Consider the following 24,149-nt stretch of genomic DNA (forward strand, 5'->3'; position numbering starts at 1 on the left):
CTCACCTCATGCTGCTATCTCATCTTTACTGTATCTTGAATTTTCTGTTTTACCTCTGAAGTCAGAAATAAATAGTATTGTGTGTGCGTAATGCATATTGGCAACAGGTGACCTATGATGTTCCTGACGAGGAAAATGTGTTCAGGATGTCCTGAAGTCTCTTTCAAAACTTTATGCATGAAGAATTATCATACTTACATATTAAATTTCTTGGAGTGGTGTTTAGTCCTATGCCAGTTATACAGTGAAATAATTTTCTTGCAGTCAAAAAAAAATCCTGAAGCTGACTGGATTTGAAACTCCTGTCTTCTAACTTCAAGCCTACCGCTATAACGATTATGCTACAGGCCTACAACCTCCGAAGTGTGTTTATGATATTTAACACTGCGTAGCATTAAGTTTGAGTGCATTAAGAGTTCAGTATTTCTTAATATTATTGGTTTTACGTCCCACTAACAGCTCAGTATTTGATTGACTTGTTAATATAAAGGGCATAGAAGTTAACCTCAAAGCAGATGTGAGGTCATGATTTTTAATATTTGCAGCCCTTATCAATTCTCATGTCATTATCTTGCTGGTTAATGTGCTCAGTGCATAACGTTTACTGCAATGTATGACTATTTATGATGAATTATAAACAAATTAGTGCTACACACTGGGCTGAGTGGCTCGGATGGTTGAGGCACTGGCCTTCTGATCCCAACTTGGCAGGTTTGATCCTGGCTCAGTCCAGTAGTATTTGAAGGTGCTCAGATATGTCTGCCTCATGTCGGTAGATTTACTGGCTCAGAAAAGAACTACTGCGGGACTAAATTCCGGCACCTCGGTGTCTCTGTAAACCATAAAAGTAGCTAGTGGGGTGTAAAGCAAATATTATTATTATTATTATTATTATTATTATTATTATTATTATTATTATTATTATTATTATTATTATTATTATTCATACAAGTGGCAATATGCTATCAAGGAATTGGCCACACCATGTTGTGTAGATAGCAGCACTATCAACTTTCTCACTGAAAACCGCTAGCTGTCTGGTATTGGTACAGTAAAATATTTACTACAGCCTTGCTTGCTTTTACAGTTGTGAAGTTTATTAAATTCCATAAAATTAAAATTGTGCTAATAATGCAGGAATTTTTCAGCGTTCCACTCTGGATTTGTTCGAATTTATATCATGCAAGCTGACTGAAAAATCTCCTGTCTTCAAGAATTTGTTGTTATACAATGATTAAATTATCAGACTTGTTAGTGTAGAAACTTCAAGTTTGCATTTGCATACGATATGGTAATCTTGAGAACAAATGCCTTAATAATAGACTAGTCAAAATGTTGTAATATATGTTAATGGACTATTAGTTTACTCAGCCTGTAACTTGTCAGTCATTGCAAAGACTGAGTGAACAATGCGCTCCGCTTACAGATGGATTTCTGCACCTTCTGAGTAGGGCTAGTTAACCTGTGTTTAGTGGTAAATTTATCTTCATAATCATGGACAAGTGGCTGATTCTGTGGTAAAAGGCTATCCTGTGAAAAATGTTTTGTCAAGTACTTCTTGGACAACAATTTTGTTTGTTTTGACAAGTGCTTCTTGGACAACAATTTTGTTTCCATTAAAAAAGGCACCCTCAAGCATCTAGCACAACTTAAAACAGATCCTCAAGAACACTACTTGTTTGGTAAATGACCAAGAAACAGAAATGTTGAACATGAATCGTACAATTCCAACCACAAAAGCCTTACTGAAAATTCACAAGACATATCTGTCTTCAGGCCCATCATAAACTTCAGAAAAAGTCCAACGTATGAAGTTTCGCAATTCATTAATAAATTTCTGAAAAAAAGCATTACCACTTTGTCTAAAACATCAATCAAAAACACAGTCAATTTAATCAAGGACAACCTTTTGAAGCACAGCACATTAAGCAAAATAGAAATAGAGAATTTTATCATCATCTTAAATTCAATTTAAACTATTACTACTTCACATTCTACAACATCTTATCAGCAATCAGGGCTTTCCCTGGTTCCACCAGCCTCAGGGATTTTAGCCCAAACATACCTAGATTTCTTGGAGGACACCAAAATAATAAACATTGGATCCAAATTCCACTCTTACAAGGGATACCAAACTCAAGACAATTTATTCCTCATTTCCCTTCACTAATAAAGTTTACCAATAACAAATGTCTTCAGAAGACATAACATTGCTTGCAGAACTACCAATAACACCAAAGTAATAAACATCATCAGAGGCATTAGCAAAACCCAAAACACCAAAACCACGAACCTGCTGCGCAGGCGTAGCAGGGGGAGAGGTGATACTCCCACGTGGCGTGTCCCAGGTGGCAGATAGGGGGGTCCTAACCGGCTTGCCGGCGGACTTGAGGGAAATAAAATACCTCTCGCGGACCAAACACACTACCCCCTGCGGGTGGGGGACGCACATGTAGAATACACCCGCGGTATCCCCTGTCTGTCGTAAGAGGCGACTACAAGGGGCGACCAAGGGATGATTGAATTAGAACCATGAAACTACTCTTGATTCGTACAATCATGCGGGAAACACCATGGGTTGCATGTACTTGCGAGTAGTATCACTAACTTGGTACGAAAGAGGTTTGTGATTATTTGCAGTAAAAAGCCTGGCCTGGTGGATTTCAGTACCCGTGCGTTGTACCCATGTGGGCAACACCGCGGGTCTAGGCGTAGCCTGTGAGTTGTACCACTATATGAGCGACACCGTGGGTCTGCGTTGCCTATGATTAGTACTCACTATGTGAGGAACACCACGGGGCCCTTGGGACCGGCACCCGTGACTAGTACACCTAGGTGAGGAAACTCATCGGTTTGCGTTGGCTGTAAGTGGCGCCATTGTGTGCGAAACACCATAGGTTTGCGTTACCTGTACGAAGTACAATACTTGTGAGTAGTACCATGTTGTGTGGAACACCGTGAGTCTTCGCTACTTTTGATTAGTACCCCAAAATGACAAATACCATGGTTCTACTTTACTCGCGACATGTACCATTCTGTGGGGCCTTAGTCGTGGATTTTGCACCCCTATTGACATCAAGCATCATTGTGCTTTATAAGTGGTCCCTTGGTCAGTAATACTATTATTCACGATCTTTTTTTGTGTCTGATCCACTGTTTTTGTTTGTTTGTTTGTTTGTTTGTTTGTTTGTTTGTTTGTTTGTTTGTTTGTTTTTGTTTTTGTTTTTTGTAGGGTTCATGTCCATCCATTCATTCTTCATGACATTTTTTATTTCATTTTGGTCAGTGGATGAATCTGAATTTTTGTTATTTCATTTCGTACCATTAGGGGCCGATGACCTCGATGTTAGGCCCCTTTAAACAACAAGCATCATCATCATCAAAACACCAAAAACCAGTTTATTCCATTACTGTCCTGCAAGTTATTTATGACAAACAGGGAGAAATTTTTATACAAATTATGTTGATCATTCAAAGGCAGTTAGATACAACAAATTTTGATCAATAAGCCAACATATGGTAGATTTTAATCATGAATTCACAACAATGCATCAGGACCTGGAACTTTTACACATTTCACAAAAGGGCACCTTCCTTAACCCTTTGACCGCCAGCCTCATACGCGGTATCCATGTCTTATACTGCCAAGGCCTAATGAGCACTTTTTACCGTGCAGTAAATTATTTGTAATAACTTCTGTTCAATTTATGTAAATTGCATGGGCATTTTTTTTGTTTTGAAGGTAATGCTTCGGGCATTTTATTGATGTAAATTAATACACTTTTATTTTATAAATTTTTATTTTATGAAGTTAGAATTCAAATAAATATTTCCTTTCTTTGATAAAAAAAAGGTATTTCATGACCAAAAAACATTAAGAAAAAAAAAAATATATATATATATATATATATATATATATATGCTGGGCTGAGTGGCTCAGACGGTTGAGGCACTGGCCTTCTGACCCCAATTTGGCAGGTTCGATCCTGGCTCAGTCCGGTGGTATTTGAAGGTGGGTGCTCAAATACGTCAGCCTCGTGTCGGTAGATTTACTGGCACGTAAAAGAAATCCTGTGGGACAAAATTCCGGCAACTCGGCATCTCCGAAAACCGTAAAAGAGTAGTTAGTGGGACGTAAAGCAAATAACATTATTAAGAAAAAGTATTTTTACTATAAAAAACTGCATTATTTTAGAGAGGTGGTGTTTCCTATGCCACGTATAAAAAAATAGAGCCTATGTACAATATTACAGTTAAAATATATTTTATTATTATTATTATTATTATTATTATTATTATGTTTGTGGGTTACTGTAGTCACGACCTAGTTCGTGAACCATGGGCAACGGCTGAGTAGCCTAGTAAGTGGTCCTGAGAGTCGGGATACCAGTTGCTATGGAATGGGAGTGGGCATCTCGGACATATTCTGAGTCGTGGCCCTCCTTGTGCTCAGGCGGCTAGGACTATACAATCCACCGGTGGTCCATAACCCGTTAGAGGAGAGATCCTCACTTGGACTATGTGCAAGTAGGGTAGCATCCTGCTTCATGAATCTACCGAGCTCAGAACATTTTAAGCAAGCCTCGGACCTATGGGAGTAACGGAGTCCCACTCCCATTTGACAGGCGAGGGACTCCTTGGAAACAACTTGGCGAACGAAATGAAATTCGATGGGGAGCTATCAATATTAATGGGGCTTATGGAAGAAAGAAAGTAGAACTGGCTGAGTCAGCAAAGAGGATGCATCTGGATGTGCTAGGAGTAAGTGACATTTGGGTAAGGGGAGATAACGAGGAAGATATAGGAGATTATAAAGTGTACTTGACGGGTGTTAGAAAGGGAAGGGCAGAGTCTGGGGTAGGGCTCTTTATCAGGAATACCATTGCACGGAACATAGTTTCTGTTAGGCACATAAATGAGCGAGTGATGTGGGTAGATTTGTCATTTGGAGGAATTAGGACTAGAATTGTGTCCGTGTATTCACCATGTGAGGGTGCGGATGAGGATGAAGTTGACAAGTTTTATGAAGCATTGAGTGACATCGTGGTCAGGGTCAACAGCAAGGATAGAATAGTGCTAATGGGCGATTTCAATGCGAGAGTTGGGAATAGAACTGAAGGATACGAAAGGGTGATTGGTAAATGTGGGGAAGATATGGAAGCTAATGGGAATGGGAAGCGTTTGCTGGACTTCTGTGCTGGTATGGGTTTAGCTGTTACGAATACATTCTTCAAGCATAAGGCTATTCACCGCTACACATGAGAGGCTAGGGGTACCAGATCAATAATAGACTATATCTTAACAGACTTCGAATTCAGGAAATCTGTTAGGAATGTACGAGTTTTCCGGGGATTTTTCGATGATACAGACCACTGTCTGATCTGCAGTGAACTAAGTATCTCTAGGCCTAGGGTAGAGAAAGTGAAATCTGTCTGCAAACGAATAAGGGTAGAAAATCTCCAGGACGAGGAAATTAGACAGAAGTACATGGATATGATTAGTGAGAAGTTTCGAACAGTAGACAGTAAGCAGGTTCAGGATATAGAAAGTGAATGGATGGCATACTGGGATGTTGTAGTAGAAACAGCAAGGGAATGCCTAGGAACTACTTTGTGTAAAGATGGGAAAAGGCGAACATCTTGGTGGAATGATGAAGTGAAGGCAGCTTGTAAACGTATAAAGAAGGCTTATCAGAAATGGCTTCAAACAAGGGCCGAGGCAGACAGGGAGTTGTACGTAGATGAAAGAAACAGAGCGAAACAAATAGTTGTTGAATCGAAAAAGAAGTCATGGGAAGATTTTGGTAACAACCTGGAAAGGCTAGGTCAAGCATCAGGGAAACCTTTCTGGACAGTAATAAAGAATCTTAGGAAGGGAGGGAAAAAGGAAATGAACAGTGTTTTGAGTAATTCAGGTGAACTCATAATGGATCCCAGGGAATCACTGGAGAGGTGGAGGGAATATTTTGAACATCTTCTCAATGTAAAAGAAAATCATCCTGGTGGTGTTGTGAACAGCCAAGCTCATGGGGAAGAGGAAAATGATGTTGGTGAAATTATGCTTAAGGAAGTGGAAAGGATGGTAAATAAACTCCATTGTCATAAGGCAGCAGGAATAGATGAAATTAGACCTGAAATGGTGAAGTATAGTGGGAAGGCAGGGATGAAATGGCTTCATAGAGTAGTAAAATTAGCGTGGAGTGTTGGTAAGGTACCTTCAGATTGGGCAAAAGCAGTAATTGCACCTATCTGTAAGCAAGGGAACAGGAAGGATTGCAACAACTATCGAGGTATCTCATTGATTAGTATCCTCCTGAGACCCCCGGTATAGTATACTATACCTTAGGTTTGAGGCATGATGTGGCCTCTTGTATTGTCACTTGCTGCATTTCTAGCACATGGTGACATCTGTGGGACCTAGTGAGAACTATCAGTGCAGAAAAAATGAGAATATGCTTTAACTCTTTCCTTAACCCCAGAACCTAGTTTAAATAAAATCTTGCAGAAATCCAAGACGGGTCTCAGGAGGGTATACCAGGCAAAGTATTCACTGGCATCTTGGAAGGGAAGGTGCGATCAGTCGTTGAGAGGAAGGTGGATGAAAACCAGTGTGGTTTTAGACCACAGAGAGGCTGTCAGGATCAGATTTTCAGTATGTGCCAGGTAATTGAAAAAAGCTACGAGAGGAATAGGCAGTTGTGTTTATGTTTCGTAGATCTAGAAAAAGCACATGACAGGGTACCGAGGGAAAAGATGTTCGCCATACTGGGGGACTATGGAATTAAAGGCAAATTATTAAAATCAATCAAAGGCATTTATATTGACAATTGGGCTTCAGTGAGAATTGATGGTAGAATGAGTTCTTGGTTCAGGGTACTTACAGGGGTTAGACAAGGCTGTAATCTTTTACCTTTGCTGTTTGTAGTTTACATGGATCATCTGCTGAAAGGTATTTAATGGCAGGGAGGGATTCAGTTAGGTGGAAATGTAGTAAGCAGCCTGGCCTATGCTGACGATTTGGTCTTAATGGCAGATTGTGCCGAAAGCCTACAGTCTAATATCTTGGAACTAGAAAATAGGTGCAATGAGTATGGTATGAAAATTAGCCTCTCAAAGACTAAATTGATGTCAGTAGGTAAGAAATTCAACAGAATTGAATGTCAGATCGGTGATACAAAGCTAGAACAGGTCGATAATTTCAAGTATTTAGGTTGTGTGTTCTCACAGGATGGTAATATAGTAAGTGAGATTGAATCAAGGTGTCGTAAAGCTAATGCAGTGAACTCGCAGCTGTGATCAACAGTATTCTGTAAGAAGGAAGTCAGCTCCCAGACGAAACTATCTTTACATCGGTCTGTTTTCAGACCAACTTTGCTTTACGGGAGCGAAAGCTGGGTGGACTCAGGATACCTTATTCATAAGTTAGAAGTAACAGACATGAAAGTAGCAAGAATGATTGCTGGTACAAACAGGTGGGAACAATGGCAGGATGGTACTCGGAATGAGGAGATAAAGGCTAATTTAGGAATGAACTCGATGGATGAAGCTGTACGCATAAACCGGCTTCGGTGGTGGGGTCATGTGAGGCGAATGGAGGAGGATAGGTTACCTAGGAGAATAATGGACTCTGTTATGGAGGGTAAAAAAAGTAGAGGTAGACCAAGACGACGATGGTTAGACTCGGTTTCTAACGATTTAAAGATAAGAGGTATAGAACTAAATGAGGCCACAACACTAGTTGCAAATCGAGGATTGTGGTGACGTTTAGTAAATTCACAGAGGCTTGCAGACTGAACGCTGAAAGGCATAACAGTCTATAATGATAATGTATGTATTTATTATTATTATTATTACATTAACGTGAAATTTTCTAATCTTATATTATTTGCAAATGCTGCAGTTCCTAGTTCGTTTTAAGTAAAAAATGATTACTAATGTCTATTTCACACAAACTTAACACACAAAAATTCACTTTTTGCCGTAAAAATATGATTCAAGAAACTATTTACTAATATTTACACATGTTTATGATGTGTTCTAGCAAATGTGCTTAGGTAGGCACAAAGGGTGTACACCCTTCTTACACTGTTTAAAAATGTATCTGGTCTTTTTTCCATTTATCACCTTGACTAGTACTAATCTTTCCGAACACAGAACAGTTGCGTTCTTTGTTTTTTTTTTTTTCTGTGAAGGAGTAGGGGGTTTGTGACCCGCCCGCGGGAGCTGAATTGACGCTTGGCCTCCAAGCCACTTGGCAGCAAGTTCCTCAGCTAAACTTGTTGTTTATAGTCTTATTTAATCCAATACTAGTCCAAAACATGTATTATATATTATTAAAATAAATAAATAACTTGGAAAACATTTTTTTCCAGAATGTCCAATCAGTTGGACCTTGGCGGTTAAATTGTTAATATATTGGAGAGCATATACATTCACATGGATCAATACCACATCCCATCTCACAATTTAAATGAAATCAGTGACACTACTAATAACATATTTAACAATATCATCGTTTTAATTTCTAATAATTATTCAAGAAGAGTAGGATCGATAATTCACAAGTTGGCCCCATTCATGATGCAACCTGCTCGACACCTTCCTCCACTCCCTCCTGTTCCAATAATGGTAATTCAAAATATGACAACAGTAGCACTCAGATTGTCACACTTTCACAGACTGTGGGCGATTGCTAATCCATTGGGGCCAGCTTTTGAGCGATTTTGCAATTTACATTTTAAAGAAAAGTTCTCTAGTATCTATATTTATTCTTGCTCTCAGATCTTTTACATCTTTCTGACGTTCATCTGCCTGAAGAATTCATCTGTTTGAACAATTTAGGCCATATTGACTGAACATAATAAGATAGGAAAATATCCAATTCATTTTCCAAGAACATCTATCATCCAAGTCAAGAATTTATTTTGTTAAGACCCCTGCGGATGGGGGGCGCACATGTAGAATACACCTGCGGTATCCCCTGCCTGTCGTAAGAGGCAACTAAAAGGGGCCCAAGGGGCTCTCAACTTGGGAGCGTGGGTTGGCGACCACGGGGCCCTTAGCTGAGTCTTGGCATTGCTTCCACTTTCTTGTGCCTGGCCCCTCACTTTCGTCTATCCTGTCTGACTTCCCTTGCTCAACTCTTGTTCTTTTCCGACCCCGACGGTATTAGAGCATTCAAGGTCTAGGGAGTCTTCCATTTTCACGCCCTTTGTGGCCCTTGCCTTTCTTCGTCCGTTACTTCATTTTTCGAAGCGACGGATCCATTCTTTCTTCTTCTTTTTTCTCTCTCTGTACCCCCTGTGGGTGGGGTATGCAGACGAAAAATACACCCACGGTATCCCCTGCCTGTCGTGAGAGGCGACAAAAAGGGGCGACCAAGGGTTGATTGTCTTAGAACCATTAAACTACTTTTGATTAGTACCATCACGCAGGGAACACCATGGGTCGCCTTTACTTGCTAGTAGTGCCACTATATTAGGTACACAATAGGTTTGTGATTTATAGCAGCAGTGCGTGTGGACTGTGGGTTTCCAGTACCCGTGAGTCGTACCCATGTGAGCAACACCACGGGTCTGGGCCTAGCCTGTGAGTTGTAACACTATATGAGCGACACTGTGGGTCTGCGTTGCCTGTGATTGATACCCACTATGTGAGGAACTCCACGGGAATACCGGCGCCCGTGATTAGTACACCTAGGTGAGGAGCCTCATCGGTTTGCGTTGGCTGTGAGTGGTGCCATTGTGTGAGAAACACCATAGGTCTGCATTACCTGTATGAGCTACAATACTTGTGAGTAGTACCATAATGTTTGGAACACTGTGAGTTTACGCTACCTTTGATTAGTACCGCAAATTGAGAAATACCATGGTTCTCCTTTACTAGCGATAAGTGCCATTATGCGGGATCGTTGACATAGATATTGGCCCATTTAGACAAGCATCATCAATTCAAGATTGGGCGTTGGAAGCAGTCCCTTGGTCAGTAATATTGTTTCTGAGAATGTGAGGCATTGCGCGTCTTATCCACTGATTGTTTTTAATTCTTATTCATCAGTTCATTCCTCATCACATTTTGAATTCTGGTCAGTGGATGAATTTTTTTATTATTTTTAAATTGTAATTGCATTTCGTCTCATTTTGTACCATAGGGGCCGATGACCTAGATGTTAGGCCCCTCTAAACGACAAGCATCATCATCATCATATTTTGTCAAGTTCGACAACATCATAGTTAATAAGTACATTTCTCAGCATCTCAACTTTGAGATTTTCACTTCTATTTGAAGAATTTCTTTTAAAATTTAATATGCCCTTAACATTCAACGAAGCATGTTGTTTTCAAACAGGAGTTTCTCTTGATCAAGAGGCACTAATTTTTAAGGATTTTCTAAGATATGCAGTGGTTGTAATATGTTTTAGCCTCATTCCATTGAACAACAGACATTCTTTAATGTAACTTCACATGAAAATGCACACCTCCCTTTATGACAATTAATCAAGTGCTTATGATGAAACACAGGATTCACACACTCAGAATCAAATTTATTTTTTTAACATGGCATTCTTCTTTTTAAGAATTCTTAAGAAGGATAAATTATTTTAATGTGCATTGGTTTTAACATGACAGTCCACTTTTTTCAAGAGACATGAATTTTAAGGATTTTTAAACATCAAATGTTTTAATGTATGTCTTTTAGCTTTTAAGAGAATGATTATTCTTTAACATTAATTATTTGTCAGCTGATGATGGCTTGAAACAAATTGAAACATGTACAGACTAATTGTAACTCTTCACAGTAACACAAGTATTGATTAGGATGACCTTAAATAACAAACTATTTTGTAACAGAGTGCCTGTTCTCCCACGAAAATACCGAATAAAGAACAGGATGCAAATTAACTCGTATGTTCACCTTCCACACTTGCTTTAGCTCTCATCAGTAAGGTTAAATATTCTACAAGACCAGAAGTGCACAAATATCTGGGCTGTTGACCTAGATGTTAGGCCTTTTTAAACAGCAAGCGAGCACAAATATCTAGATAATTGTCTAAAACTAGGTTTCATTAACATTCTTGTGAATAACAACTGTATGGCCACAGTGTGTTCTTTGCTTGGATATTTCAACCAACGATATTTTGAAACCTGTAAAATTTACAAGACACTTCCAGACAACACTTCCAGAGCATTTGAGTAAACCTATAAACATTTTTAAGCGTTATGAGGAACATTTGGAAGTAGATGTCAAATTCCTACTTCTACAGTTCCTAAGAAAGCACTATGAGCATCCTTAGAGGTATCTTTCTTAATTGCAAAATTTATGACACCACACAGCCGTGGTTAACCACTTCTGTCCACACTGGAAAAAAATGCTTTCAATGACATTGAATGTCTCCATAATGCTAGAAGTTCAAACTCCCATTTGTTTAGCTCCAGTTCAACTCTGGTAATATATGACACTTTGCCCTGAGCTGGTACTTGATGTTCGACATGAATAATAATTTCCTCCTCCTCCTCACAGTTAAATCAGGTTTGAGCATTCCAAAGCCATTCTAGGGTGCTGCCAGTACTTAACACTATTATATACTGCTATCCCACGATATTTTTTGGCATGTTAGCGTATATTATTATTATTATTATTATTATTATTATTATTATTATTATTATTATTATTATTATTATTATTAATCTTATAGGATAATTTTTCACAAAGTCATTGAAATTTAATGTGCTTTAAGTACTATTTAGTTTTAATGTAAGTGAAATATCTGGAGTTGCTCCTTTCTTCAACAAGTGCTTTATTTTATGATCACACAGATGTGCATTTTTTTAAGTTGCTTTAAAAAAATATTAGTTATTGGTTTATTATTACCATTTATTAATAACTAGCAACATTTGCTGTTACTGGCCACTAATTATTATTATTACTATTATTACTAACAGAAGTTCTCGTGAGTCAGATTTTGGTGCAATGTAATGAGTAGTGAAAGCGAGGGAAGACAGTAAGAGTAAAGGGGGGCGCAAGAAATGTTATGCTCCAGAGCAGTTTGCAGAGGTCTCGTCTGGGCTGATGTCCAAAATATCATTCCAATACTTCCCTAAACCGTCCTGGTTTTCCTCCCTTATCTTTGATAAATGCCTTCCTCACTCATTAGGTAAAGAGCAAGGTAGCTCAGCATTTTAGTGGATTGAACAGTTCGGTAACTTCCCTCAGTGTTGGGGAGACAGGGGGTTTCAGTGATCCCTAATGATGCCTCCATCATAGCCACAGTCACTTCCTTCCCAACCCTGGCACAGTTACAAATGCATGTACCAGTACTGGTACCACAGTAACAAAGTCTTACAGGAATTCAATAGACACAGCCCTCAAATAATTTACAATATTTACACCTTTTAATGGCAGCACCCATCTTAGGCCCTTCAGTCTGTTTGCTTTTAAGTTACCCCATCTTCATTGACATACGACATCTTGGTATTTAATGTTATAGTATTTGGACAATACTGTAATAAGTTTTAGGATTTTTTGCATTCTTTTCCTCTAATGTTTACCATAACCACTACTCTCTTACAGTTGATTATGAAATTAAGTATGCATGGGAAAAATAACAATGCACTTGTACCTTTGGAGTTTTATACATCTTATTATATTTGCCCATCATTATTATGCAAAGTGGGATAAGTTTGCAAAAGGGCTTGATATCACTGTACAGTGGATACCACCAGTACCTGAAAATTACAGTAGATTTGTCAACACCATAAAAGCTAATGCTAGGAAGTTCATTCCCCGGGGATATCGTAAGACGTATATAACAGGATGGTCAGAAGAATGTAATCAGCTCTACACCGGATATCAGAACGCCCTAATAAAACGACAGCTGATGAGTTGCTAAGGGCTCTAAATAAATCTAGGAGAGAGAAGTGGCACAGAACTGCAGTAGAGATGAACTTCACACACTCTAGTCGTAAAGTCTGGAACCTCATAAGAAAACTTGGTAGTGACCCTATCATGAAACGCAGAAGTTGGCCAATGAACCCAAACACCATTGCCTCCAGACTGACACAAATCTCTAGAGCGAAGATGGATAAGGTAACACACAAGGAGTGTTAAGAAGCAACTAAGAACAAGAAGATCACAGTTGACATCCCATCTGGAGTATTCCTGTGATTTCAGTACTGAAGAACTGGACAAGGCTCTATCCAGGATAAAGATAAATAAAGCTGCTGGTCTGGATGAAATCTATCCTGAGTTTCTTAAGGCCATAGGCCCTGGTACAAAACATTGGCTGGTCAACTTCTTCAATGAAATTCTACGAACTGGTAAGTTACCTAAGTTGTTAAAACAAGCCAAAGTAATTGCAGTCTTGAAACCGGGAAAGGAAGGAACTGATGCTTCACATTATTGACCTATTTCACTCCTTTGCATAATCTACAAGATGCTCAAAAAAATGATACTTAACTGTATCCAGGAAGCAATAGAGTCATCCCAATTGAAAAAGAGGATTTCAGAAAGAATTGTAGTTGTTGTGATCAGGTGTAAACACTGACAACACAGATAGAAGCAGGATTCCAGAAAAGACTGAAGACTGCTGCAGCTTCTGTCGACCTTACGTCGGCCTGTGACACGGTCTGGAGGGAGGGACTGTTACTAAAGTTTTTTCAAGTCATCCCTTGTCAGAAGCTAGCATGCTTACTAAACAACATGTTATCCAACCATCGACTTGCTGTATTTCTGGATGGTGAAAGAAGCAGGTGGAGATCTCTAAATAATGGTTTACCTCTAGGGTTGGTATTATCTCCCATTCTATTCAATCTTTACCTCCATGACCTGCCAAGAACAACTTCAAAGAAGATACAGTTTGCAGACGATCTAGCTTTAATTACTCAGAGTACGGATTTGGCACACTGTGAGGATGTACTTACAGAGGACCATGTGCGACTATTTTCACAAATGGAGACTCCAGATAAATCCTATTAAAACGGATGTAACATCATTCCACTTACATAACAGGGAAGCTAATCGGAAGCTACATGTGGTTTTTAACGGAACAGAAGTCTCCCACAACTTCTTCCCAAAATATCTGGGTGTCACACTGGATCGATCCTTGTCATTCAAACAGCATTGCTTGAATCTTTCAAAGAAGCTGAGTACAAGAGTAAATCTGCTGCATAAACTAACGGGCAGCAACTGGGGTGCAGATGCAAACACTCTTCGCACTGCTTCATTTTCTCTAGCATACTCGGCTGGTGAGTACTGCGCTCTTGTGTGGGAAAACAGCGTACATTCGAGCAAGATTGACATACAGCTCAATGAAACCATGAGAGTTGTTACTGGTACAGTGAGGTCCACTCCTACTCAGTGGCTGCCTGTTTTAGCAAACATTGCTCCTCCAGATCTGAGGAGAAAAGCAGTGAAAGTACAGTTTCTCAAGAAGATCTTTGCACACAGGAACTCACTCTTGTTCAATGCCTTACGAGATCCACTTGTGATGAGGTTAAAATCCCGGAATCCACTCTGGACTGATCTACACTCCTATGAAAAATTCAGTGTAACAGCAGAAGGGAGACAGCTATGGGAACAATGTCCACCCACCAATGCCTTTCTGATTAAGGATCCAATAAAGAAAGTGCCAGGTTTCGATCTTCCTCGACTTGAGTGGTCAAAACTCAACCGTTTCAGAACAGGCCACGGCAGGCGCCGATATATGATGAAAAAGTGGGGGTGTTGTGAAAGTGCTGCGTGTGTGTGTGGTGTTGAGAACCGACATTGCTTCATGTTGTTCAGAGCTGTCCACTTCCAGCATTTAAGGATGGTTTACAGGCTCTGCATGAATTGATACAAAGTGCAGTGGACTGGTTGTCGAAGCTGGACATTCTAGTTTAATTACTTCTATATTTTAATTTATATGTTCATTGTATATTTTTACACAATATGCTTGTAAATGCTATATGATGATGATGATGATGATCATAATAATAATAATAATAATGCATTAATACAATGATTTTTGTCAGAATCACCTTATTTGCGTACATTACATGCTACTCTTGATTTTTCAGCCACTATGTAAGACCTCAGACCAGTGTTTGTTTTTGTTTTGTTTTCCAATGTATATTACCTCATCTTGTTTGCATGGTTATTACTTATTACCTATTTATTTGTTTGTTTGTTTATTTATTTATTTATTTATTTATTTATTTATTTATTTATTTATTTATTTATTTATTTATTTATTTATTTATTTATTTATTTATTTATTTATTTATTTATTTATTTATTTATTTATTTATTTTCTTTTACAGCCAATGAAACTTTCTTGTCCCCTCTCCGCACCAGTGATACCTGCCGATTGTAAGCCTCAGTTTATGGTATGCATCTATTTTTTTTTTTTCCCCCTTTTTTTATTATTATTATTTTTATTTTAATGTTGCCTTTGTAAGTGTTATAGCTTTTGAAGAATGTGGCACAGAGGTGGCAGAAGTAGACTTTTTCCATGCAATTAAAATACATTTAGGCTGAAAAATTATAATTTATGTTTTATTTGATAAGTTTGAAAGGATCCCAACGGAATAATACAGCTAGTGTTCATCCTATTATATATGTCTTTCTTGTTCCTATCTCTCTATATAAATGTCTTCTTGGTAAATACTGTAGAAAAGAATTGTTGCTGAAAAGCTTTCTACTTATTGTGTTATAGATGTCCAAACTGTCTGAAGTCTTAAGAAAAGAACAAAAAAAAACAGCAGTTAGATTTTGCTCAGGGTGTGTGGCTCAGACATTAGACTGTTGGCTCTGAGCTCAAGTTGGTAGATTCGATCCCAGCTCAGTCTGGTGGTACTTGAAGGTGTTTAGATACGTCAGCCTTGCATTGGTAGATTTACTGTCACATAAAAGAACAGCAGGAAAACTTTTCTCTACCTTGATGGCTCCAAAAACTCTAAAAGTACAGTAGTTGAAGGATATAAATACATTAATATTATTATTAGATCTTCTCAGTTTCTGAGGAAATACCTTACTTCAGACAAGAGGCTTGCTGTAGTGGATTTGATGTTGACTGAAATTGGCAGGATTTGAAGAAGTTGGCTTCTGGCACATTAATGAACTTCTTTGTGTCAAAATTCTGAAAACTATTGAAAATCCTAGCTGGAGTTAGGAAATTGTTTTCTTTCAATTGTAATCTGAGCTGATTCCTGTGAGGGAATTAGATCTCTTACCGAATTATTTAATTCTTCTTGATTAAGCAACACTAGTTCTCTTTTTCTGTGGTCAAATGTACCCTGCAAGCACTGTAGTCTGATGAGTTTGAAGACTGTGATGAAAACTGTAAGACATGCAGAGGCTTGGGTGTGGGCTTTGTGCATGACAGACTTTGCTACTGCAAGCGGTGTTCTCACAAGTGCGCATATTTTTTACTCTTGAGTGCCTATATTTATTCGTTGTGTTATATGTTTTGATCAGTCATAAGGCACAAAATAAGCAGGTAAATTGTCTTTAAATAAGCAGTGCTATAGAAATAAACTTATAGTTCGCATCATTCGCAGTAAAAATAATTATTATAATTCACGACCTTTTTGAAAAATCCCATTCGTTTCTATCCAGACATCATGAACCTCGTGTAAAGCAGAGATCAATTTTGGCCATCAGTTGAAATGAGTTGTGATAAATAGTATTGTGATAAATTACAGTGTAGGACATAGTGGTGAAACAATCGTAAAGGCTAGACTCGATATATTGATGCATTTAAGATATATTGGCACACAATGTTGCATGCTCAGTGGGTTTAAAAAAAGAACCAGTGTTCCATCTTCAAGCAACTTAATATTCTCAAATATCTTTCTTATTATGTCAGTCAGAAAATTCTCTAGTTCTTTGGGCTCATCACGAGAAGAAACTTTTTATGGTTTCATCTAATAAGTCTGCTTACACAGTTGTAATTTTTATTGCTATTACATCTTCTGAAATGATAACAATTGTTCCAAAAGCATTTTGATGCGAAGGCAATGATAGGGTGACCAGATAATGTATTTTAAAAATGTTCCATAATAAAATTTTGTACTACATTTTCAGTTAGGGTGATGTAGTGACGTCAAGTCATCTGATATTTAGATGGATGCTTTCAGAGCCCATATTAAGAGACATGATAATATTTCAGGATTTTGCCATGTCAAAGAAAGCAAAGAGAAATTCTTCAGAAGAGAAACAAGACTTTTCTAACACAGTAAATATCAAGTAGTCAATACTAATAAATATGACATTTTCTTTCTTTCTAGCATATAATTGAAACTAATCTTGTATTCCTTTCTTCTACTGAAATGGTAGTATAATAATACCATAATTTTTCATTCTTCTAGTCCTCTGATATCAAGGTGTCCTATGGTCACTTCTCTTCCCTTCCGCTTGGGTTCAATTAGCGTTAGAATGATTATGCCCTTCCCCTTCATGAAGTTAGCCTATTTTTATTTCTTTATTGTCATTGTCAACATTTAACTGTTTTCAGGTTAATGATATCCATCAAAGTGAACTTTGATACTGATAACTCAATTTTCACAGCTCTCTCAGTATCGAAAGAGCTGTATATAGCTTGCAGGGGATGCCCTAGCATTCAAGGAAGAACAATATTTTCGTTATTGGCTATTACGAGGGTCGAGTCATAAGTCATGGCAACTATTTTTTTTTTCTCGCGAACAGGAGACAACATGGAAAATCTAAGATATGCATTTGGAAATATAGGGCATATACTTAGGCATAGTGCCTGAAGACAAATTCTGACTTCAGGAGAGTCTCGTAGGAAAGTGACAACACAGGCCATTGGTAAACATTGTTTTATTATGGTATGCGCCGTATTGTTGCCGCTGATATTGCTATATGTTCTTGCAATTCCGCTAGAGTCCAGTGTCTGTCCTCATGTAAACACTGATCGATCACCATTATCCGTACATCTTTGTCCTTGGACACTACGAGGCAAATCGGCAGTTGGTACTCTACCCCGTTTGAACGTCTCCGCCCACCTCGCCACTGTTTTATAGGGCATCGCATGCACACCTAATGCTTCCCGCAGCTCTGCATGGCATTGGTGTGTATTTCTGCCACGGAGAACTGCTATTTTAATATACGATCGTTGCTTCTGCTTGTTGACTTCCATATTGTGACACTCTCACTCACACACTGAACTTGGGGGCATGCTTAGACCCACACTGTTGTTTACATACACCATCTAGTGACATCATACGCAAGTACATACCGTACGTTTCCAAATGCATATCTTAGATTTTCCGTGTTATCTCCTGTTCGCGAGAAAAAAATTAGTTACCATGACTTATGACTCGACCTACGTATTACAGTGGGGTCTGTTGCTCCCAAAGGTACTTTATACATACTACCAGATTTTAGCTGGGCTGGTCCTAACATGGAGACAGACTTCTTGTAGAGATGCCTTCAACCTCAGGAACAGGTGGTGCAGAATGAGATTCGATGCCATTCCCTCTACCGTGGGGCATCTACCCAACTTTTGGCGCTTCTCAGCCTAAAGCTGTTAACCCATGTAGGGAGCTGAATTGTTGTTCTATGGAGTCTAACATTACAGTCATCATATTGGGAGTTCATTCTTATTACAATAGCAGATATCTAGCAAAAGAGCAAATTCACCTAATCGTATACCTCTTCTTCAGTCAGTCCTCTTATTTCATACAGTATAGAATTTCATATGGAACTTGATGATACTGTAGTTACCACACTCATCTTCTACCAACATAGAACCATAGCATTGGAAACCTTTTTCAATGCATGTAAAACAGTTACTTATATACTTGGATGGCTGCACCGCATCATCTAGGCGAGTTAATGGATCTATCAACTTATTCTTGAATTATATCGGTTCTTTCATGGATGGCATAAACTGTTTGAATGGTGGGTGATGAACTGAGCCTAATATGTTCACTGTAATATTATGTAAATAAAAATTAAGAAATTCAACATATATGAATTTACAAGGACAAGAGCATTTCACGTATTTATTACAAAATTCTGGTCAAGCCAACTTGCACGTAAAACCTCATTTTCAGCCCTTAATACATAAATAACTTTTACTTTGTCAATCATTAAAACAAACCTCTTTCTTTTACCATAATTTACTAACTGAACCAAAGTAGGAGTGGTAATAATAATAATAATAATAATAATAATAATAATAATAATAATAATGAAAGAGTTGATAAACTGAAGAATTTCCGTTGGATACAACAAACAAAAGCAGACATGAAGAACGCACAAATTCAACCTGAAGAAATTTTTAATCGAAATATATATAGAAAGAAAATTGACAAGTGGGAAGTTACTCCAGAGAATGAAGTACCAAAAAGAACAGGTACCAAGTGGACGGAAGAAAGGAAGAGGATCTTTAGTGAACAGATGAAAGCATCCTGGATCCTCCGCAAATGAAATCATAAATAAAGCTTCATGTGTTCCGAAAGGGACCATTCACGCATCATGATGATGATGATGATGAAGAAGAAGAGGAAGCAGCAACAGCTTTTTACTGAGGTAGAAAAAGATCTACAAGAGGTGGGCATCACTCATGATGATATCATGAAGTAAAGCCCACTTAAGAAGAAACTTCAAGACCAGAAGGGTTTCCAAGAAAAGCTGAAGCTGAAAGCAGGGAAGGCATGGACCGAAGTAAGAAAGGAATAACACCAGCAAAACATGGGGGAGTACTGGGGAAATTTTAAACCCGGGAGAAAGAAACAGTTCAAATGACGTGTTCCTTAGTTGGCCAAAATGACATTCATTAATTAATTGATTTATTTATTTAATATAATTTTATGTCCTTGGCAGCCATTTGCAGGAATATTGATTTGATCCCATCTAGGCTGCCTGGATGTCGCTTTCGACGTTCTGTTTTACTGTAAACTGAATCTCTCTTGGATGACCTATCATCGTCGTCTCAGCAGCCCGTTTTGGGCCTTGACCTTCTTCAGAAGTTTCAGTTAATAGTTCTTGTTCAGTGCCATGCTCCTCCCATTCCTAATTCCCAGGATTCTGATGTCCTGATGCATGGGTTTGTGGAACACCAGTAGTTGCACTGGATCTAGTGCTGGGAAGAGTAGGAGAAGAGCAGTTGTTTCTACTAAACCTCCAGAAGTCTCCTGTGGTTCTATGAATGAATTCGGTGGCATGTACTTCACATTATAATGTCTACGAGGCAAATCGGCAGTTGGTACTCTACCCCGTTTGAACGTCTCCGCCCACCTCGCCACTGTTTTATAGGGCATCGCATGCACACCTAATGCTTTCCGCAGCTCTATTGCCCAAAAAGCACGATTACCTACTCACCCACTTCAAAAGAGATTGCCAGGTATTAAAAGATTTTTTTCGGCACGGCATGTAATATTTCAATAAAACAAATGCAGGAAATGAACAAAATAAGGAAACCGCAGAATTATAAAATGGAATAAATTAAATGAAAACAAAGTCGTTCAATTTTAATTACAAAATAAATAAATTAATTAATTAATTAATTAATAATCCTACATGACCATGCTGATTTTCGTGTGTCCACTTAAACAAGGTGATGTGTAGATAACCACATCAATCAGTCAACTGCTTCTGAATCTCTTAACAAACCTTGCCTGAGCTGTAGCCTACACCAGCATCATGTACTGATGGTGTACTTTAACTCAAAGGGTGATGACACAAGTATGCAGGGAGTTACAGACCTATTTGTCTCACTAACCGTCTGTGTAAACTATTTGAGAGGATGGTGGATTGCCGTCTTGTGTGGTGTTTGGAGAAAAGAGGATATTTAGGATAGCGTCAGGCTTCTGAGAGTAATCGCATACATAAGTGGCCCCTCCCAAAGCAGCATGCACATCAAAACTTCGATTTGGTCTACAACTGACCCTCAAGAAAAACTAAAGAGGGGACTGATGGCCACATGACCCTTTTAGTCACCTCCTACAACAGGCAGGAATTACCCGTGGATGTATTCCGCCCCTCCCATGCACAGAGAGTACAACAAATGATATCGAAGCCACAATCCATTTCTGCGCATAGATCGCACCTTTTAGTCACCTCTAATGACAAGCAGGGGATACAGTGAGTATATTCATCTGCACCCCGCACCCACAGAGGGTGTGTCTGAAAGCTGTCTGTTTCACGACCACGTTGAAGGTCTTACATAAATCTATCAATCACTCTCCGTTTCAGTTCATCCTTCTGAAAATGAATGAAAATTGTAGGGTCTTACCCATTACCCACCTTGTTTTTGCATTGCTTTAAGTGTCAATTCTTCTTCAGGGCAAAGGAAATTTGAAGAGACTTTCAAGGTCAGGAATCTGCTAAGCGTGGTCGCAAACTTTCAAAAGTAGAGGACACCTGCTGATGGTATTTTGTTTTAATTCAGTTCAGCACATTCAGTTCTGCACATAATTTCTTGCATTTAAAGTTAACAAGTTCCTTTAAAAGCATTTTCAAGTTTAACAGTAAGGCGAGGTATGATTACCTGTCAGCTGTTCTTATATTTAACCAAACACAATACTGTACTTTAAACCCTTAAATAAAGAGTGTACAAACTTTCTGATCAAGAAGGCATAATCAACATTTCCCATCACCCTTGATTTTCACTGAAAGTCATCAGAAAAAGAAATATTAGAAAATGCAAATTACAAATATTGGCTAGTCAAGAACTTTTCAGTACAGAATAGAACAAGATATTCTGCTTCAAAATTTATACATATATATTTATTTTTGTTATTTGTTTAACATCACACTAACACATCGAAGGTTTTCGGTGACAGAAGGATAGGAAAGGGATAGGATTTGGAAGTTAGCGGCCGTGGCTTTAATTAAGGTACAGCCTCAGCATTTGCCTGGTGCAAAAAGTGGAAAACCATGGAAAACTATCTTCAGGGCTGCTGATGGTGGGATTCAAACCACTATTTCCCGAATGCAAGTTTGCAGCTGTGCACCCGAACCATATGATCAAAACTGCAGTTATCTATAGATATAAAATAATTGGACTGACTGACTGACTGACCGACCGACCGACCAACCAAAAGAAATTAAATTTTGAGGATACATTTATATTACAGTATAGGTGCTCGCTAAGGGAGGATTTTTGGATAGTCCGTCTCTAAGGGGGTGAAAAAGGGGGGTTAACTTTTAAAATAAGTGTATCTATAACTCAAAAACTTAACTGTTTAAAGACGTGAAAATTGGTATTTAAAATCTTCATTAAAAATAAGGGTACCATATTTTTTTTGTTTTTGGAAAATCCTCTTAAGGGGTGTAAAAGAAAGTTGAAAAAGGGGTTGAGTACCTTCTATGAGGATACTCGTACATCAAAAGCTGAAGATGTTACAGTCTTGAAAACTGGTATTTGAAATCTTCTTTAAAAGTAAACACTATTTTTTTGTGGAAAATCTTCTTAACCCGGCATTACTCGCTAGGTCTCTACGAGCGCCGTTACTCGCTAGTGAGCGCAGCGCTCACCTTCATTTTAAAAGGCCAAAATTTGCCCATATAAAGATGGAGGTATTTTTAATACATCAAATTGAGTCCACCCTCACTTCTCAAAACCATTTCACCTCTGCCTAATAATAACAATAATGTAGATTTTGAGCTGCTCACTCCACCGAGAGGTCTATCCAGGACGGATTTCTCCAAAAACAGTATTTGGTGGCTGTTTTCTTTGACTTAGAAAAGGCCTATGATATCATATGGCAATATGGTATCCCTTCAGTCCTGCATCAGTGGAGATTGCGGGTTAACTTGCCTTTTTTTAATTGCAAATATTTTGTCCCTCTGTCTGTTAAATGTCTGAGTAGGGAGGGAAATCTGCAATACCATGCCCAGGAAAATGTGGAGTCCCACATGGATCAGTTCTCAGTGTCACTGTTCGCAGTTGCCATAAACAGTATTGTCGATGCTGCTGGTTCAACAGTAATATCATTGCTACATTTAGACTATTTTGTTCTGCATTATAGCTCACATAGAAAGTGTGGAATTTGCAGAGCAGTAATTACAGCAAGCAATTAGGAGAGTGGAACAGTGGACCTTAGAACATGGCTTTCGGTTTTTAACTGCAAAGACCTCTGTTGTTCACTTCTGCCGCGAGCACACTCTTCACCCCTATCCTGAGCTTTATCTAAGAAATGTCGCTCTTCCTGTAATTGACACTTGCTGATTTCTTGAATTCCTTTTCGGTAGCAAATTATCGTGGGAACTACACATGCATCAGTTAAATGCCAAATAAGCTAAGAAACTTAATGTTTTGAAGTTTCTTAGCGGCGCTACTTGCGGGGGTGGGAGTTAGACCGCACGGTGCTTCTTTGATTTTAAAGCTCACATATTTTATCCAAGTTAGACTACAACAATGCAGCATATGGATCTGCAAGACAAAGCATCCTTGTGAAAGTGAATAGCATCCACTAGAGCAGAGTTAGGTTGGCAACGGGAGCATTCCGTATATTCCTCATTGCTACCCTGCTCACTGAATCTGGTGTGCTGCCTTTATACCTGAGGCGCCAACAAATACTATTGTCCTGTGCTGCAAATTTGCGACAGATGCCACTTCACCTAAGCTATCTCTGCGTATTCCCTAATGGAAACCATTGGCTGTACGCTATTTATCTACGAGCAGTGCAGCTGGTTGGTATAAGTTTGGGTAGCATTCGCAGAGTGTTTGATGGACCTTCAGTTTCTCGTCTTATCAGACGACCAAATAAGGTACGTCCATGATTAATACGATGACCCAAAATAATCCTGGATCTGCACACCAGCCCAAAAGAGAACACAGACCCCTCCATTTATCGGAGATTCTTCCTGTCCGTTGTTAGTCGGTATCCAGTTTCTGTAGTTGTTTATACGGATGGTTTGGGGCAGATGCGGAAGTAGGCTGTACGTTCGTTGTCGATAATAGCACGTTTCTTTTTCCTCTACCGGAAGCCTGGAGAATGTACACAGCAGAGCTCTGTCTACCTTTAAATATCCTGTGGTATGCACTGTCCAATGAATGCTGGCCCTTTCTGCTGTGTATCGACTCCTTAAACTCATTACAGTCTGTTGATGCACGTTTCCCTCGGCACCCTCTGGTGCAGTGGATCCAGGACTTGCTGGCCAGGTGTTGGAGTGCTAGCCCTAAAATCACGTTCTTGT

At 38.8% G+C, this 24,149-nt stretch overlaps 1 protein-coding gene across 2 annotated transcripts in view; it reads left to right on the forward strand.

Annotated features, from left to right (window-relative positions):
* Positions 1 to 24,149, forward strand: part of dop (microtubule-associated serine/threonine (MAST) protein kinase dop) — a 578,024-nt gene that overhangs the window by 520,617 nt on the left and 33,258 nt on the right. Inside the window, exon 21 of one of the 2 annotated variants that reach the window (XM_067141035.2) lies at positions 15,299 to 15,364. The exons of the other annotated variant lie outside the window; for it this stretch is intronic. Coding sequence (XP_066997136.2) covers positions 15,299 to 15,364 — 66 coding nt within the window. The remainder of the gene's footprint in view (positions 1 to 15,298; positions 15,365 to 24,149) is intronic. 2 annotated transcript variants of the gene reach the window in all.

Source organism: Anabrus simplex, chromosome 2 (genome assembly GCF_040414725.1).
Source record: "Anabrus simplex isolate iqAnaSimp1 chromosome 2, ASM4041472v1, whole genome shotgun sequence".
Taxonomy (NCBI): domain Eukaryota; kingdom Metazoa; phylum Arthropoda; class Insecta; order Orthoptera; family Tettigoniidae; genus Anabrus; species Anabrus simplex.